Source organism: Mirounga leonina, unplaced genomic scaffold (assembly GCF_011800145.1).
Source record: "Mirounga leonina isolate KUSES-001 unplaced genomic scaffold, KU_Mleo_1.0 Mir_114, whole genome shotgun sequence".
In the NCBI taxonomy this organism is placed as follows: domain Eukaryota; kingdom Metazoa; phylum Chordata; class Mammalia; order Carnivora; family Phocidae; genus Mirounga; species Mirounga leonina.
Window position 1 is genome coordinate 44,304,853 of NW_023270265.1, and position 18,566 is coordinate 44,323,418.

Here is an 18,566-nt window from a genome sequence, read left to right on the forward strand (position 1 = left end):
GGTCCTCTTTATTATAAAAAAAAAAAAACACACAAAATGCTTGTAAACGTATTCCATAAATATACCGTGTACTATTATGAATGATTATACTTTGCTTTATATTTATGAGAATTTCTCTGTAAACTAAGCTTTTTAAGAGAAATTATATTTGAGTTTGCTACCTAAATCCCATGCCTAATCCCCGTGGGTAAAAGAATGTCTATTTCCTAATTTCTCATGTGAAATCCAGATGTTTTGCTTAAAGTGAGATTTATTTTATTTTTATTTATTCCTGAGAAAGGAATCCACCATGCTTTGATTTAGGTAACCAAATGATCTGGAATTCCCATAATTACTGTAAATGAGATATTATGATTCATATAGCCAATGTTTTACCTCTGTTTTCTGCATATTCACTACAGGTAAAATGTAGTAAAAAAACCGAAAAGTAAGGAAACATACGTCTTCTAAGTACTGACCAGCAAGAGCCACGGCAGATAGAAACAGCTTTATTTTTTTTTTCATTCAAGATTTATCAAATGGACTGTTCAAAAGGCATACACGAGAGCAAAAAAAAATCACATGCAATCAGACTTGTTTTGTTTTACAGTCACTGGTTTTCTTTTGGAAAAGAATACACGTTTGAATAACTTCTAGATCAAACATTATGTTTCCATTTCACTTCCTTCTTTTCTTTAAAGTTAGAAACCACCAACACTTTCTAGATAGCTGGTCATCATATTCCTTCTCATTTTTATTCACACTATAATAGTATAAAGCCTATAAAATCAAACCACATACTGCTCAGATATCTGAAAAGGTTCATTTACATAATAGGTTCTGCTATGTTAAGAAACCACACACAAGAGGTATTTTGCAAAATGGATAAAAAATAGGATACGTTGTCTGAAAGCAAAGATAAACAGTAATAATTTCTTATCTAAATAATTTTTAATCAAATGAATAATATATTCATTTGGTAATAGCCTCTTTTATAGAATATTAAAAAAAGTGCTCAGATTACATTTTTAAAAAATAACAAAAAATCTCACAGAACTGGAAGAATTTAAATAAAGACGGCAGCGTGGAAAACCTCAATTACATTTCTGCTCCTGAGACGAGGAGGCAGGTGTGAATTTACCCGCATCCATGAGGGAACTACAACTCTAAGAGGGTAAATGCGCAGCTTCCAGCCTTGAAAACATAGAGATTGTCTTTGAAAGGTTCTCGAGTGTCTTTCTTTGGATGAAAGCCATGAACATAAAACCAGATTTCTCAGCTAGACTGCACGTCGACTGGCAAAGCCGGGTCACTTGCCTTGCTGTCCTTTTCTAGCACGCTATTAATACTCAGCCAGGGCGCAAAAGAACAAATAATTAACTCATTGGGATCAATACACTATCGATTCCCCAAAGAGCAGCACATGAATACGGCAACCGAGCCGAAGAATCTTCGTGCCCAGTTCTCTCTGGCCGTTCACTGCAGCCAACCTTGAATCCTGCCCTCAGGGGCAGCACCCCGGTTCCCGGACAAGGATGTGATCGATCACTTTCCTCTGAAGGAACCCCAACTGAATTCTGCAGGAGGAAACCAGAGTCATGGTACGATGTAAGAGTCAGGTTTTCCTTTCATGGGATACTCAAGAGTTGTGATCTTCAGGGCTCCCGTTCTACCCGCCAATCACGGACCTAAGCATGGGTGTGACGCAGATGGCAGCAACGTGAACATTCCAACGCCAAGGGTACCAAGATGCGACCCAACCCACTGACTTTCCTAGTACTCAGATTACTCACAACACTTCCGAAGTCCTACTTTGAAACTTCTTTCAAAATTCAGGCATGTCCACAAAGCAGTGTATACAGCATAATTCTACTTATATTCAAATTAATGTATGTCTGTGTGTAGATATATAACAGTTCTCTCCTTCTCTGGTATGGTAGAATTTCAGATTATATTTATAGTTTTATTAATGTCTGAATTGCTTACAGTGAGTACCATTTTGTAAACCTAAAAACATTAAGCTATCTTCATTTTAGAGGGAAAAAGAAAAAAAAGTTCTGTAGGTTCTGAAGGCAGTTCCACACAAGAGCCTATCAAATACTCTTGGGAGGCTATTTTGAAGAACAAAATCCCAGAAGAATGCAAAATCCACACAATCAGAGAAAATGGCTTTCCTCACTCCTCTATCCTCAGTTGGCAAAATACCTGCGTACGGCAGGTGTTATACACACACACACACACACACACACCCGTCTGAATGAATAAATACAGTTTATTTGGATGTTGAATTTCTAGATGTGATTTTTAAAATCATTGTTTTATGATCCCTCTTTTAGCTAACTGAAATTATTTTCTAATGTCTTACCCAAATTCAGTGCCTTTAGGAGAAAAGTTTAAAACCAGTAGTGGGTTTCAAAGTACTACGTTTTATAGTATGGTTTTTAAAAAAGATCAATAGAAAACAGGCAAAATGGGCAATGGGATGAACTCCATGGCCAAGCTGCTGACACAGAAGATGGGGGTCAGCTGAGAAAGAGCACAGGAAACTAACCCTCCTCTGCCATTATCACCTCCAACACAGCTCCGTTCTGTGAGCCAATATGCTGAGTCTCCTTCCTCCTAGCACAGGGCCCGCCACCTTGACGGGGGTGGACAAGGGACATTTGCTGACTGGGTGAGGGGCCAAGAGAAAGTGAGAGGACAAGGAGCTAGCATGTGCTGACTCCCAAATCAAAGAGCAAGAAACGGGTTGCTCCACCTCTTGCCCTGGAACAGAGGTCAAAATGATTCCTACACTTCATTAAACATGATTTGTTGCACAGCTATAAAAGTGGTCAGATATTAACTAGTTTTTAATCAATAACCAAAGACAAGTGTCTTGAGTTCTAAGGAGTGTGTATAGTTACTTCTGATGGGTCTTAGGTCAAGGCAGGAGCCAACATTTTTCTAAAAAACAAAACAAAAAAACCAAAAACCCAAACAAAACCTACAAAAACCTCCATTTCTGAGATTTTTAGAAACAGAGCAAATAATATATATACAACTAGGGTAATCACATATTTTGTTGTCCAACTGGGATACTTTTGAGAGTAAGATTATTTGAGAGTAATAATGATACTAGGAAAAACAAGTGTGCCGAGACAACAGATATGACGGAGGCTGTCCTGGGTAAACGAACATCTGACGTTCACACGACGTCCTTTCTTTAAGGTTTGTATTTTCTTTCTCTGAGTTTTCTATTAACTACGTAACATTCAGCAGTAATACTGAACACTGAGGAACAACAGTTCCGTTCTCTTGAGAAGACGTTTTCCAAGAGAGAAAACCGACGCCCCACCTTCTCCCCAGCCTTCCAGTCTTGGAGCATAAACTAATGTCTTAAATGGGTCTGAGAAAAGTCTGCTGTAATTTCTTTGACAAAAAAAAGCACGATGGTGATTTAAATGACTTAAGATCCACTTACTCATTTTACTTTCCAAAATATTAACACAAGGAGTTTATACCGTAGCTTGTTCATAAAACAAACTTCCAAAATGATAAACCCCCACGAGGAGGCTAGGTCACAACCTATTTTTAAAATCTTTATATTAACCAGGAGATTCTCACAAATACATTGCCACAAAATACTCTAGAAAAGCCACAGAGAGCCAAAATAAAAGACGCCTCCTCTGTGGGCAGGCCGGGAGCCTCCCTGGGCGCGGGGGCGCGGGGGTGAGGGGTGCGGATGACCTCAGTTCCGCAGCAGCAGCATCCGCTCAGAGCACGCCTGCCCCACCAGCCCCGCATACTGCAGCACGGCGGCCTCCTCGCTCGGGTCCTTCTGCTGTTTCTTATAAACGCCGTAAGGCATTATGGCTTTCTTGTGGAACACCTGCAAACGGTCAGGCTCCTTACTGCGACCTTCGTCCACTGCAAGGACAAAGAAAAGGCACAGGTCAAACTACTTTTTATATCCGAGTGTAACAATATTTAATTCGAATAATAATGACGCATGAAGAGGTCCTCCTTGAGCAGTATGTTCCAACGAGGATGTTCGTAAGTAATACCCTGCTGACAGGCAAGAGATTCCCTCCCCTGAGAGAGCTAAAACATCAGAAGAGAACTGTACGCAATTAAAGAACGGGTCTTCAACACATTATTTTCTCCTCATGGTCAAGTTTATAACCGTCTTGCCTGAGTGTGAACTGCGCTGATTTTGCCTCCCCCCCAAGCCGATGTACTGTCCGAGGTTTTCATCCCTGCGACAAAACCGTAAGGCAGTGGCCTGGGCGGACTCGAGCCAAGCAGGTCCTGGCACTGGGGGCAGAGGGCAGACGCTTACAGCTCTCCGGCGGGACGGGGCAGGGACGCCTAGCGGCTGCAGCTCTCCCTTCTCCTCTTTTTGCAGATAAACAAAACCAAGCAGAAGTGTTCTATGGACGTTTCTAGGCATCTTTTAAGAGAACAGCTGGTCTGCGCCCTTCAACCCTTCCTTCACTGCGCTGCCTGCAACATGAACATCACGGCAGGAGCGTTAACCAACCCTCCCCCCCTCGCCTGAGATTAGATTTCCCTGAGGTCAGAAAACACAAAAGCCAGAAGGAACCCGGGTACCTGAGGACTCCGCATAATAAAACTACCGTACCAGCCCTGGACTACCTATGTAAAGAATTTCATAGAAAAAAGAAACTATCTTGTTTAAGCCAACTTACTTTAGGTTTCTACTACTGGCAGTTGCTCCTAATTCTAATACAGGGAACAACTTTGCACTATCAACTAAAATGGACCATGTCTTTATCACTGACTCAGCCAGGCCACTTCTAAGAATCATCCCACAGATGCGGTTCTCAACCCTGACCACATACTGGAGTCATTCAAGGAACTTTTTAAAAATACCAAAAAAGTCCTGGATCCCACCTCCAGACATCCTGATTTAGAAAGCGGTCTGAATAAAACCTGAGCATCTGTATTTTCTTAAGCTCTTTAAAGTGGGTTGAGTTGGGGCACCTGGGTGGCGCAGTCGGTTGAACTCCCAGCTCTTGGTTTTGGCTCAGGTCATGATCTCAGGGTCGTTGAAATCAAGCCCCTTCGTTGGGATCAGCACAGAGTCTTCTTGAGATTCTTTCCCCCTCCCTCTCCCTCCTACCTCCACTCACTCTCTCTCTCTCTAAAATAAATGAATAGATAAAATCTTTAAAAAATAATTAAAAAAAAAGGTGGGTTGAGAACCACTGTTGTAGAAAAACACACACAACAGTATTTATGTATGTGCATAAAGATATTTATAGCCACACTCTCAGCAGTACCGAGAACCTAGAAACAACACAAATGTTCACCATGGAGAACTGGTCAAATAAGTTAAGGTATATGCATATGATAAAACGCTACACAGCTATTAAAGACAAAGGAAGGTAGATTGTTAAGTGAAAAAACCGGAGGTGCAGTGTAAGCTACTGTTCTTTATAAGCCGAGTATATGCACAGAAAAAATCTGAACAAACATGCATCAACCTTTTTACAATACTTCTCTCCATTCCCTTTGCCTAGAAAGACCCCTCCTTCCTCCAGGAAAAAACATGGCTCGCCCTCTTGCTTCATCAGATGACTTCAAATGTTGGCTCCTCAGAGGGCCTTCCCTGACTCTCTATAAAACAGCATCCCCGCTCTCCTTGCTCTCCTTAACTCCCTTCATGGCACGGACTACCACCTGACATACATAATTATTGTCTGTTTCCTTTTCCACCAGAAAGTTCTATGAGAATTGAAATTAAATGAAAAATTGTGACTGCTCTGCCCACTAATATTTCCCCGGTGTCTAGTACAATGCCTGACAGTAGGTGCTCTGTACATATTTGCTGAATGAATGACTGAGTACACATGGGAAACATACACATACACATACTCTCACCATTTTTTGGATTTTCTATAATTGGCACAAGGCTTTTATAATTTTAAAAAGTTGTTTTTAAGGTTGATTTAGGCATTTTTTAATTAATTTGGGTCTTCTGAAAATTAAAAGTGGGAATGCTAGTTTCCTTTTCAACAAAAGGATTCTTTTAGAAGATTTCTCAGGGTCTTTCAGCTATAAACTTCTTCAAGTCAAATCATAAACATAACAGCTTTCACAATAGAGTTGCTATAAATTCAACATTTTATTGGGCACCTCACAGAAGGCTCTATGTGTTTGAACATTTGAACTGGATTACATCCCTTTTTATTGTATAATGGAAGCAACAATTAAATGTTTATTCTTCCTCAACTGATGCTGTTTCCTCTACTGGGTATTCATTAATTAGTCTGGATTAATCATGCAAGATCAGTTTCAGAAGAGACAGAAGTCACACCATTTTTCCAATATCTAAAAGAGAAAGAGACATCCCATTTTATGGACTCATGTCATAGGCTAGCTGATCTCAATCATCAGAAAGTGATAAAGTGAGGGCATTCCAAAACTGACTGCACTGTACACCTGTTTAGAAATTTGTTAGAGAGAGATACAAGCTAATCATGTACTATTACCCCCAAAGAAATTCTCCATTGTCAGAGAAGGCCACGTTGGTCCACTTAGAACCCCACTTGGGAAGGCATGCAGACGTGAAGGGAAAGGTGTCACCAAGGATGCCAGCCAGAGGGCCCTCATGCCCTCAGAACCGAGTGCGGGTGTAGTTTTAGATTTTCACTTTACCCAGGACACATTCGAGGGAGATCAAGGGGCAGGGGGACAGCATCTGGAGGAACAGGGATCCAACCCCTCACTACTGATTTATCTCCAGTGCCATGCCCGGGCCGGTCTAGCCTCCCTGCTTCTACCACTTGGCTCTGCGCTGCAGGAGGCTGGAGCCAGGGGAGACAGAGCCAGGGTTTCTTCCCAAAACCTTTCGTCTTTCTTCCTTGGCTCTGCTTTTTGGCAGGAGCTCCAGCTACTACTTTTTTTTTTTTTTAAAGACTTTATTTATTTATTTAACAGAGAGAGACACAGCAAGAGAGGGAACACAAGCAGGGAGAGTGGGAGATGGAGAAGCAGGCTTCCCGCAGAGCAGGGAGCCCGATGCGGGGCTCGATCCTAGGACCCCGGGATCATGACCCGAGCCGAAGGCAGACGCCCAACCATCTGAGCCACCCAGCGGCCCCTCCAGCTACTACTCTTAAAGTGGTCAAGGTTCCAGCTTCTACTGGTAGCCCTGGCGTGGCTCAGGGGTGGCTCAGGGGTGGTCCAGGAGTGGCCCAGGAGTGGCGGTGGCTTCCAGCTATCACTCATCTCTGGGTCACTCTGTGCCTTGCCCAGCTCTCAGCAGCACCACTCTCTGTTATCACCAATTCCCTGCATTAAATGTTCTCTGTTGTAAGTACCACAAGTGGTTTCGGTACTCTGGTTGACTATACCAACTTCAAAATATGTGTTTTTAACAAATTACTCTGTCCAGCTGAAGCAGAAAATCCACATACTTGAACACAATGAAATATTTCGCATTTACTAGGTCTCCACACCCCTTAACTAGGCTAAGTGACAAAGGAAAAGGGCAACAACCTGGTTCCTGATGTCAATTTCAGGCATTTTAATGTCCACACACTGTAACACAGACAACTAAGTCACATCACCTGGGTATAAATGTAGCAAGAAAAAGGTAGGTTCAAGTACGTTTATAGTCTGATACAAATAGAAAACTGATACAGGTCACTGAGAGCAGCAAAGGAGAAGAACACTGGCAAACTGTACAAAATCTTCTAAATCTTTACCTTTGAATTTTTTAAACTGGAATTTTAAAGTATGTCTGATGAGAGACAGCAGCAGAAAAATGTTCACCTTTAGCCCAGAAGGCTGACCTACAGCCTGCAGAGTTCTGATAAGGATCAAATACGTGCCGGTTGCTACATTCTTCAAGGGTCTCATGACTGCCTGTACATCTCACCGATAGTTAACATCAAGCTGAATGATAAGCACCAGAGAAATCTTGCAGAAGTAGTTTTATGAGTAGAAGTTCGCAGATGTTTATGATCTAATACTCCCTGCACATCCCCTCCCCTTGAGCACTAAGCATATAACCACCAGCTTCATTCAGCAAACATGCACCTCTTTCTGCCCACGAGTCCTTTCCCGGTGCTGTAATAAAAGCACCTTTTTGCACCGAAATCATCTCAAGAATTCTTTCTTGACCATTCATGCATGGCCCCACATCGTATCTATATTTAACTTTACAGAATGATGTGTAACCGTTTAAACCTTTATCCTAAAATATTTTAGGACAAACATACTTCAAGATTCAAACTGGAACACTCTAGCAAATAAAAATGTTGAGACCTGATATGCCATCATCTTATCTAGAACGAAATGCCACTCTCTAATTTTTATTCTTTGCTAATATGGCATATAAAAATAAAAATAGAAGATTAGGAAAAAGCCCACCATTATGCAGAATTTACAGCTAGTAACTATTCTAAAGTGCTCCTCCAAAAGAGTAGGAAATTGTATATTGTTTCATTTGTCAAAATATAGATTTCATTTCTCTTTATTAAGATTACAGGAAGAGTTTTCAATGATATGCAAGTCAAATTTGGGAGAAAGACTACAAATATGCAAGCTTCAACTACTGAATTCCAAGTTGGCTTGTGATGCCATGCCGCTGCATCTACTGTTAAACACATATATCTAATTAATTTTCATAAAGCTTCTAAATTAATTTATAGCATTTTTAGAGAGGCTTATAGCACAGAAATCAATCAAGTTCGCTAGTTGTTTTTACTCCAAATACTTCTGAGGCCTTGTTCTGAGTCAAAGTAATCAAATGCATAATACACTTAAAAAGTAGGTATTGACCAGCTATTATTCACTTTTTTTTAAAGATTTTATTTATTTATTTGACAGAGAGAGACAGACAGAGCACAAGCAGGGGGAGCAGCAGAGGGAGAGGGAGAAGCAGGCTCTCCACTGAGCAGGGAGCCCGATGCGGGGCTCGAATCCAGGACCCTGGGATCATGACCCGAGCCGAAGGCAGACGCTTAACCGCTGAGCCACCCAGGTGCCCACAGCTATTCACTTTTTAACATCATATGTAATTTAGGTAATAATGAATTTCAAAATCCTCTCCTCATTCTCTTCAGTGTTAACATACCCAAATTATTTGGAGATGCAAATATAGTTGGTCTTGGTGTTCAAAGTCCGTCCGGTTGGTGTTATTGTCATTGTTGTTTAACACAGCACTGACTCTATCACCAATTCACTTATCCGAAGCTTTTTATTAAATTACTGAAACACAAATTACTTTTCTTAATTGCCTCAATTCTTTAGTTTCCCCATTAAAACACTCTGACCATAAAAAAGGCATTAAAACATCATACAGATTAGAAGTAGCACTAATGCATTTCTTTCCCCACCTAAAAAGACTTAAATTGCAAGTCAAACTTGAAATGTAAACTAGAATTCTGCCTACCCAAAGATATGACCAAAACTGCCAGAAAAAGGGGATGCAGAGCCATAAGACATACAGTAAGAGAAACAGAGGAAAGATACACCTGGCGATGTGAATGAAGCTAAATACAGTTGGGTAAAATTGTGACATAACGGAAGAATGTGAAATTGTGAAGAGAGGCATGATAGAACTCAACTCTGAAACCAAACTCAACTCTGGAAAGTTCAAAATCAAATATGATTTAGAATATTTTCGATGACAGGAGATAGGAACAAATGTTTCGATCACTGTGGAGGAGGGTGGGAAGAATCTGTAAAAGGAATATTTCAGTCTGGGGAGCAAAGGGCTTGGCAGGGGGACGCATAGTATGTGTGACAGAAATGAACTCAGCTCAATCAGCTAATTCTTCAAGTCCACTTGGTGGGAGGCTCAAAAAATTGCTTTGGGAATCCAAAAGCAATCAAGGAGAATTACACATTTTCATCATCCATAAGGAATAATGTTGCCAGTCATTTCACTTGGAATATTCTTTCGGACAAAATGAAAACAAACCTAAACTTAGCTTACATAAAACACCATTTAGTAACAGCTTTATTGAGATATAATTCCTCGACCACAAAATTCACCCACTTGAAGTGTATGATTCAATGGTCTTTAGTGTATTCAGATTTGCGCAGCCAACACCACCACCTGGTGTAGAGCATCTTCGGCATCCCAGAAAGGAACCCCGTATCTATTAACAGTCACTCCCCATCCCCCTCAACTTCCCTAGCACCAGGCAAAACCAGTCTATTTTCTCTCTCCATACACAATCTCTTGTGACTTCTTTCTTTCACTGCGCGAAGTGTTTTCAAGGTCCATCCATACTGCAACATGAATTAGCACTTCATTCCTTTTTATTGCCAAATAAGATGCCATGGTACCAACACAGCGCTTTTTACTTATTCTGTTGATGGACATACAGGTTACTTATGCTTTCAGACTATTATGAATAACATTATGAACATTCATGTCAAAGTTTTTGTGTGTTTTCACTTCTCTTCAATATATACCTAGGAGTGAAACTATTGGGTCACATCAACACTTGGTATTACCTGTCTTTTTGACTAAAGCAACTCTGAGTGGGAATGACATATTATCTTACTGTGGTTTTAGTTTGCATTTTCCTGATGGCTGAAGATGCTGAGTTTCTTTCCATGTGCTTGCTGGCCATTCATATATCTTCTTTGAAGACATGTATATTCGCATCATTTGCCCACTTGAAACTGAGCTTTTTATTGAGTTGTAAGAGTTGTTTATATATTCTGGATACTAGATCCTTATCAGTTATATGATATGCAAATACATCCTCTTGTTGTATGGATTGTCCCTTTACTTTGTTGATGGTGTCTCAGGAAGTATGAAAATTTTTAAATTTTAATGAAGCCTAATTTATTCATTTTTTTCTTTTTGTTGCTTGTCCTTTGGGTGTCATATTTAAGAAATCATGCCTAATCCATGGTAAAGAAGATTTACTCCTATTTTTTTCTAAGAGTTTTTTGGTTTTAGCTCTTCCATTGAGTTAATTTTTATATACACTGTGAGATAGGGAACCAATTTCATTCTTTTGTGTGTGGATATCCAGTTGATCCAGGACCATTTGTTGAAAAGATTCTTCTTCTCCCACTGAATTGTCTTGGTATCATTTTTGAAAATCAACTGACCATAAATATGACAGTTAATTTCTGGACTCTCGATTCTAGTCCACGGATATATATATATGTTTGTCTATATGAGACCATCATACAATTTTAAATTTCTTCTTTAAGATTGTTTGGTTATTCTGGGTTCCTTTAGTTCTCATGTGAATTTTAGGATCAACTGTCAATTTCTGCACAGAAACCAGCTGTTATTTTAATAGGGATTGCATTTAATCTGTAGATCAGTTACTGCCATTTCACCAATATTAAGTCCTCCAATCCATAAACATGGGATGTTTTTCCATTTACTTAGGTCTTCTTTCAACAATATTTTGTATTTTTCAGATGGTAAGTTTTATACTTCTCTGTTAAATTTATTCCTAACAGTAATTCTATCTTTTTGATGCTATTACAAATGAAACAGTTTACTTAATTTCATTTTTAGGTTGTTCACTGCAAGTGTATAGAAATAAAACTGACTTTGTGTGATTTTTTAAAGTTTTATTTAAACTCCAGCTAGTTAACATACAGTGTAGTATTAATTTCAGGTGTACAATACAGTGACTCAACAGTTCCATACATCCCCCGGTGCTCATCATGACAAGTGCCCTCCTTAATCCCAATCATCTATTTCTCCTGTCCCCCACCCACCTCCCCTCTGGTATGTGTGTTGATTTTTCATCCAGCAATCTTGGTGGACTCATTTATTAGTTCTGATGGCTTCTTAATACATTCTTTAGGATTTTCTATATACAAGATCATGTCATTTGCAAATAAAAATAGTTTTACTTCTTCCTTTCCAATCTGGATGCCTTTTATTTCATTTTCTTGCCTAATTGCGTTAGTGAAATATTTTTCTAAGGAAAAAAAACTATGTGATTTTGTTAAACTTGTCACTTGATGGTAACTAAAAATAACTCCTGATTTACAGAAAAAGGTCACCTGAAGAAAACAGGATGATACCAGGCCCTTAGTCAACTGTGGGAAAAAAATCACACCAACTTTACCTCCTGCCTCAGCACACTGCCAGCAGGACTTAATACTGTTATCGTAAGTAAAATGCTAATAAATAACCCTCTTCTGATGATGAATAAGGGTGGTATTCTCTCAAGTTTCTCTGTTTTAAGATTTTATTTTTTTTAAAGTAATCTCTACACCCAACGTGAGGTTCAAATTCACAACCCTGAGATCAAAAGTTGCACGCTCCACTGACGGAGCCAGCCAGGCGCCCCTACTCTATGTGTTCTGACCCTTGAATACTCTCTTAAATACTTCCTATTTCACCATCAATGTTTACCCTAGTAAAGGCTACATTTACAAACTGACGACAATATAATGAAAGAAATGTAAATTAAAACACAAAACATGCCATTACAGAATTTCTCTAAGACAAAGGGGACGCTGGTTTGCCCAGCTGCTGCTGTGTGCAGGGGCTGGGGCTGGAGCCAAAGAAGCGGTCTGGCAAGTTCGGGGCTGGCAGGACTGGGCCACCTCTGACCTGTGTGGTCAAGTGACTAGTAACATGCAAGGGAACTGGTTACATAAATACATATATTGAGAAAAATGGGAGTTAGATTGCTCTGTCAGAGAAAGGAGAGACAGACAGAAGATTAGAACAAATTCTACTGTGTTGGATCAGAACTGGAGGTACTGGTGGAAACTCATGGTTCTTATACACTGTACAGACAAATAGATGTAAAAACAGAAGTGTGTATGTATGCACTCCTGTGCACATGCGCACACACACATGTATTTATTCTAGATCTGGCTGCTGAGAGGACTTGGAAGCAAAGAAACCCCTGCTGTGATGAGCACACTTACTGCCCAGATCTTGTTTTCCAAATACACTCTCCATGAAAGAAACCGAGAGCTCCTCAGAGAAAAGCCTGAATGCAGTGCTGGACCAGGGAAAGTACAAGATGAGCCTGGAATATTTTGTGCCACACTCAAACAATGATGGGGAGATGTCAAAAGAACACAGGCATCACCTTGAAAAGGTTCCTGCTGGCCAAATCTGAGACAACCTGAGCATTCAAAATAAACAATGAGTGCAATGGATTATAATATATTGACTAAAACGCTAGGATTCCAGGAGTCCACACTGATATAAATGAACAGGGAGAAGGCACTGCTCTCTCTTCCAGCAGAATGCCAATCTACAGAAGTAGAAGTAATGATGGAATTAGAAAATTCTCACTTGGCAGCCATCTCAGTAATAAATGATTCAAGCAAGAATCATCATTAGTGGATGTAAAAACTAGCAGACATAACTTTGACAGAACAGGATATTTACATTGTCTCAAAGTATCTCCCTACAAAATATTTATTACTTATTAACTTATACAAAATACAAATTTACAGTGGAGACACTTGGCATTTATTACTTTACCAAGTAGTATAAATTCAAGTGCCCAACAGTGAGATGGGTGGACAGTGTGCACCTCCTCAGATGATGCAGTAAGAACACAGCATCAGTTCTAGGATATTCTTGCCAAAACTACGTAACCTGCATCTAATTATGAAGAAACATCTGAGGAACAAAATTGAGGAATGTTCTACAAAGTGATTGGACTGTACCTTCAAAAATGTCAAGGTAATGAAAGACAAGGGTATATACTAAGGAACTCTTCCAGGCAAAAGGAGACTGAAGAGACAGGACAGTAAATGCAGTATACAATCCTGACTTGCACTCTGGATTCAAAAAAAAAAAGAAGGAAAACAGAAAGTAGGTTTGTACGTGTGTGTATGCATTTTTGTGTCATAAAGGACATTACTGGGAAAATCTGGGAAATTTTCCCAGTAATGTGGGAATTAGATGGTGTAATATAACATTGGTACTGTCCTGGTCTGGCTGGCTGGTTATGTAGGAAAGTATCCTTGTTTTCAGACAATAGACACTGAAATAGTGATGGAGCAATATATCTGCAACTTATTCTCAAATGGTTCAGAAAAAAAATACAGAATAAAGGGGGGGAAATGAGAAGGCCAATATCTACAAGTGGGAAATCTGGGTAAAGGGTGTGCAGAAGTTCTCTGTATTAGTCTTACAATTTCTCTGTAAATTTGAAATTTCAAAATAAAAAATTAACAAATGCCAAACTGTGTTCTTTGGCCTCATCATATTGTATTTGTGTATTTTGAAACCCAAGCATTACATTTGTACCTTCTAATTGTTAAATTTTGTTCTGACAAATTCCCATCACTACAGCCTCTTGAGGTATTTTCAGCTTCTGTTTCTTCTAACATGTTAGAGATCATAATATCTGGAAATTCAGCAATCAAGATTAAGAATAAAAATTAATTTTTATTAACTCTGAAAAAAGGCAAAGGAAAAGGTAATGCTGCGTTTAATATAAGTCAAAACATGGACAGCTGATAATATTTTGACTATCAAATACATTGACTTAGTTCATTTTATGATCTATGATGTTCAGTTGGTTTGACAAATTAGTTTTTTAAATCAATAGCTTTAAATTCCACATTTGACAATTCATGAAAGTTATTACCGTGATAACAGGTAATCTCATCAGTAACCTCACTGATATGTGACCCCAGTGGGTCACCAAGCCATTTACAATGAAAGCTAGACACAACACTCATTTCCAACAAATGAACCTGGCATTGGGTTAATTCTGATTCCTTCCAAGGAACTGGAATTGAGCTAGAGCCTTCCAAAAGTACCTTCGAACAGCAAAACCTTTGAGAATTTCCAGGGGCAAAAGATTCAACTCAAAATTACAGTATTTTTACCTTAAGAGCAAATACAAAATTCACTTTTCTTTGCAAAAGGTCTCAATCTGGAAATGTGTCCTCTTCCCCATTCTTGGCCTCAACCCAATCTGCATACAATCTCTGTAAATTACATCTCCTGTAATCCATTTTTCTACTAGTTCCTTTCTACTAACTTTCACAAAAGCTTAAGTCTGGCAGAAACAAAACTCTGTGGCCTCTGCTTACCCTTCAGCTATCTCACTTGACTTTCTCTCCTTCTTTAAAGGCTATTTACTTAACGGCCATTTCTTCACCTCCCACTCACCCCACAATCTATTTCAATGTGAGTTTTGGCCCTGTCAAGTCCGCTCTATTCACTAAGGTCAAAGGTCTCACTGTTCTTGAATATAATGAACACATTTCAGTCTTCACCTCCCTCAGCAAAGTGTAAACTCAGAGGACCATGTCCTCTTCCCTGAAATCCACACCAGCTTTTCTGACAACACTTACCCCAGTTCCTCTTTCCACCAGGGCAGTTCTCTACCTGACCATCAGACGAGGGGAGTTACACAGTATTCTGCTGTAGGTTCTCTCTTTTCGCTCTACACTTTCTCCCTAGGAAACTTCATTCGGGTATCATCTTTAAGTCTGACCTCCAAATCCTCAGGTTCCAGCCTAAATCTTTCTCTTGAGACTCAGGAAGATGTGATAATACTAAGTGCAGCTGAGGGCAGGAGACTGTGGTCGACAACGTGCCTTTGGCAAGGCAAACTCACATGGTCCTGGTCAGAGCAATTTTTTAGGAATGTGTCCTGCAGAAATATTAGTATGTGTGCAAAAGATGTATATTTAAAAGTATGTTATAGCATTATTTGTAACAGCAAAAAATTTAAAACTTAAATGTCCATCAATGAGGGTAATGATTATCAATAATATATATCTTTGTACGCAGCCATTAAGAAAGAACAAGTAATCACACTTATACCATATGGTCCAATAATTACACTTCTTGGTATTTCCCCAAAGGAGCTGAAAACCTTTTTTTTTTTTTCAGTTTTTTTAAAGATTTTATTTTATTTTTTAAATAATCTCTACACCCAATGTGGGGCTCAAATTTATAATGCCAAGATCAAGAGTCGCATGCTCTATCGACTGAGCCAGCCAGGTGCCCCAATGAGCTGAAAACTTATGTCCACACAAAAACCTGCAAATAAATGTTTAAAGCAGCTTTATTCATAACTGCCAAAATACAGAAGCAGCCAAAATGTCCTCCAATGGGTGAATGAATAAACAAACCGTGGTACTATTATTCAGTGATGAAAAGAAATGAATTTTCAAGCCATGAAAAGACATGGAGGAACTTTAAATGCACATGACTAAGTGTAAGAAGCTAATCTGACAAGACTACGTACTGTAGGATTCCAACTCTATGACATTCTGGAAAGGGCAAAACCTTGGAGACAGGAAAAAGGTAAGTGGTTGCCCGGGGATGATGGCACGGAAGGGGGGATGAATAAGTAAGAGCACAGAGGATATTTCGGGCAATGAGACTATTCTGTACTATACTGCAATGAAGGATACATGTCACTATATGTTTGTCAAGACTCATATAATGTACAACACAAAGAACAAACACTAACGTATACTGTGGGCTTTAGTTAATAATAATGGATCAATATTGGCTTATCAACTGTATCAAAAGTATCCCACTAATGCAAGATGTTAATAATAGGGCAAACGAGAGGTGGGAGTTGGAGGGTGGATGGAAATTCTCTGTACTTTCTGCTCAACTTTTCTGTATACCTAAAACTGCTTCAAAAAAGTCTATTAAAAAAAGAGAATGAGAAAAATGTTAAGACGTTGACAAGAGAGGAAATTGGGTATGGGGCATGGGAGAATGCTCTACATTATCTCTGCAACTTTTCTGTAAAGCTACAACTCTTCTAAAAAAGTTTATTTTTAAAAAGAAAGAGGAAGTCCATTATATAGTAATAAAGATTTTCAAGATAACCTAATGTTAATGTAAAAAACAAGCCACAGGATACTTTTAAATTGTATGTTTAAATAAATGATATAATTATAAATTGAAATTAAAAAACATATGCACAGAAAAGAATCCAAGACCTTCCTACCAATTTTCTACAGTGCTTACCTCTGCAGAGCCAGGGGTGTGGATGTGTGTGCTCATGTGCATGTGCGCTGGCATACAGTGTGGGATTTTCACTTTCCGCATCATATTTTAAATAATCACAAGCATATTATCCAATCATGTTTCTAGTAAAAAAACTGTTAAACCAAAAGAAGCCACCCAGAGTTGAAGTGCTGGTGAATAAATAATATGAAGCATCCAGCACAAGATGGATGCTAAGAGTAGCAGTATTACTACGCCTGTTATCTCAGTAAAGGCAGTACCATTGTTTTTAGCACCAACGAGAATTCCCACTTCGGGCAAGAAGCTTCTATTTAAAGAGAGTGCTCACATCTGTGCTGCCTTTACCGCGTGAAGCTGTGGGCCAGAGCTGGGTATTGGGAATGCCTGCTTGCCGTGTTCCTGGAAGCAGGAGGGAGCTTCTGAGTCAGCTGACTGGGACTGTGCACGGGGCAGCGTCCCCCTCGGCAGTGCTGGTCACAGGCCTGGATCTGCCTCTGTGCAAAGTTGCCCCCGAGGGCTCATCTAAACTTCTGCGGAATGAATGGTCCCAGAGGCAGAAGAAAGCGCTGCCAGTCCCCCAAAGAAAACACGTATTACAGATGGTAAGCTAAATTCTAGTGCACGGACTCTCCACTTTGGTTGCATTTTAGAGTCATGTGGGAAGTTTCAGGGAATTCTGATGCTCAGCATACACTGTGGGGCCATCAGAGTCTCTCGGAGTGGGGCCCATAGATAATGGTACAGAAATACCCTATCATGGAGTCAGACATATAGGAGAGCTTTAAAACACACCAGCGCATGAATCTAAGGCTATGTTAACAATATCTTGCAACTGGCTTTAAAAATAGTGCTCTAGGACAGAGAATTACCAACCCCTCCCAAAAAAACAAACCAACCCCCAAAACCCCATAACAAAAAAAGAAAAACCAAGGCTGCAGCAGGGAATTCCTATGCTACCACCTTCATGTGGCCATTTTTCATTTCTGCTCCCATGAAAGCTTCAGAATGGAGAGGATGAAACTCAGCTGGGCCTTAACTACAGTGCAAGAACCTACAAAGTAACCTTGCGTGTCTTTTTATATCTTATATAATAATGTTCTGATCCACTAATTTTGTATTAGAAGTCAGCAGACTTCCATTTAATTTTACTTGTAGTTTGATAAAGTGACTCTGGAGACTAAAAAAACCAATATATTAACATAGGTGAGAGAAAAAGAGAGAGAGATTGTTGATAGTTCCTTAAGAATCAGTTTACAGACCATCAAAACATGAGGAGTAAGGGTCAGTGGTGTCATCTGCTGTAAGTGCTCTGTTACTGTCCAGCTTTAGGCTTTTGAAAGTTTTCTGGATTTTTAAACCTAAAACTGGTTGCTGTAATCGCTCTGGAAGTTCATACGGTAAGTAATATTAGTGATACAAATAAGCCTTTTACAAAACTTGGATCAGATTTTATCGGGTTTGATTTTTACTAGTAAATTAACTTCAGATTTTCTCAATTACTCATTTGCTACATATTAACTACCAGGAGCATTTTTTTTTTTTTTTTAAGATTTTTATTTATTTAACAGAGATAGCACAAGTAGGCAGAGCGGCAGACAGAAGGAGAGGGAGAAGCAGGCTCTCCGCCGAGCAGGGAGCCCGATGCGGGGCTCGATCCCAG

The 18,566-nt window shown here is 39.5% G+C and overlaps 1 protein-coding gene across 5 annotated transcripts in view; it reads right to left on the reverse strand.

The window, feature by feature from the left end:
* Nucleotides 1-468: 468 nt before the first annotated feature.
* Nucleotides 469-18,566, reverse strand: part of ATE1 (arginyltransferase 1) — a 169,402-nt gene continuing 151,304 nt past the window's right edge. For 3 of the 5 annotated variants that reach the window (XM_035030439.1, XM_035030412.1, XM_035030405.1), the window contains exon 12: nt 469-3,888. In XM_035030439.1, the coding sequence (XP_034886330.1) occupies nt 3,710-3,888 (179 nt within the window). In that variant the 3' untranslated portion in view covers nt 469-3,709. The remainder of the gene's footprint in view (nt 3,889-18,566) is intronic. The other 2 variants (XM_035030434.1, XM_035030457.1) reach the window with 1 other exon arrangement.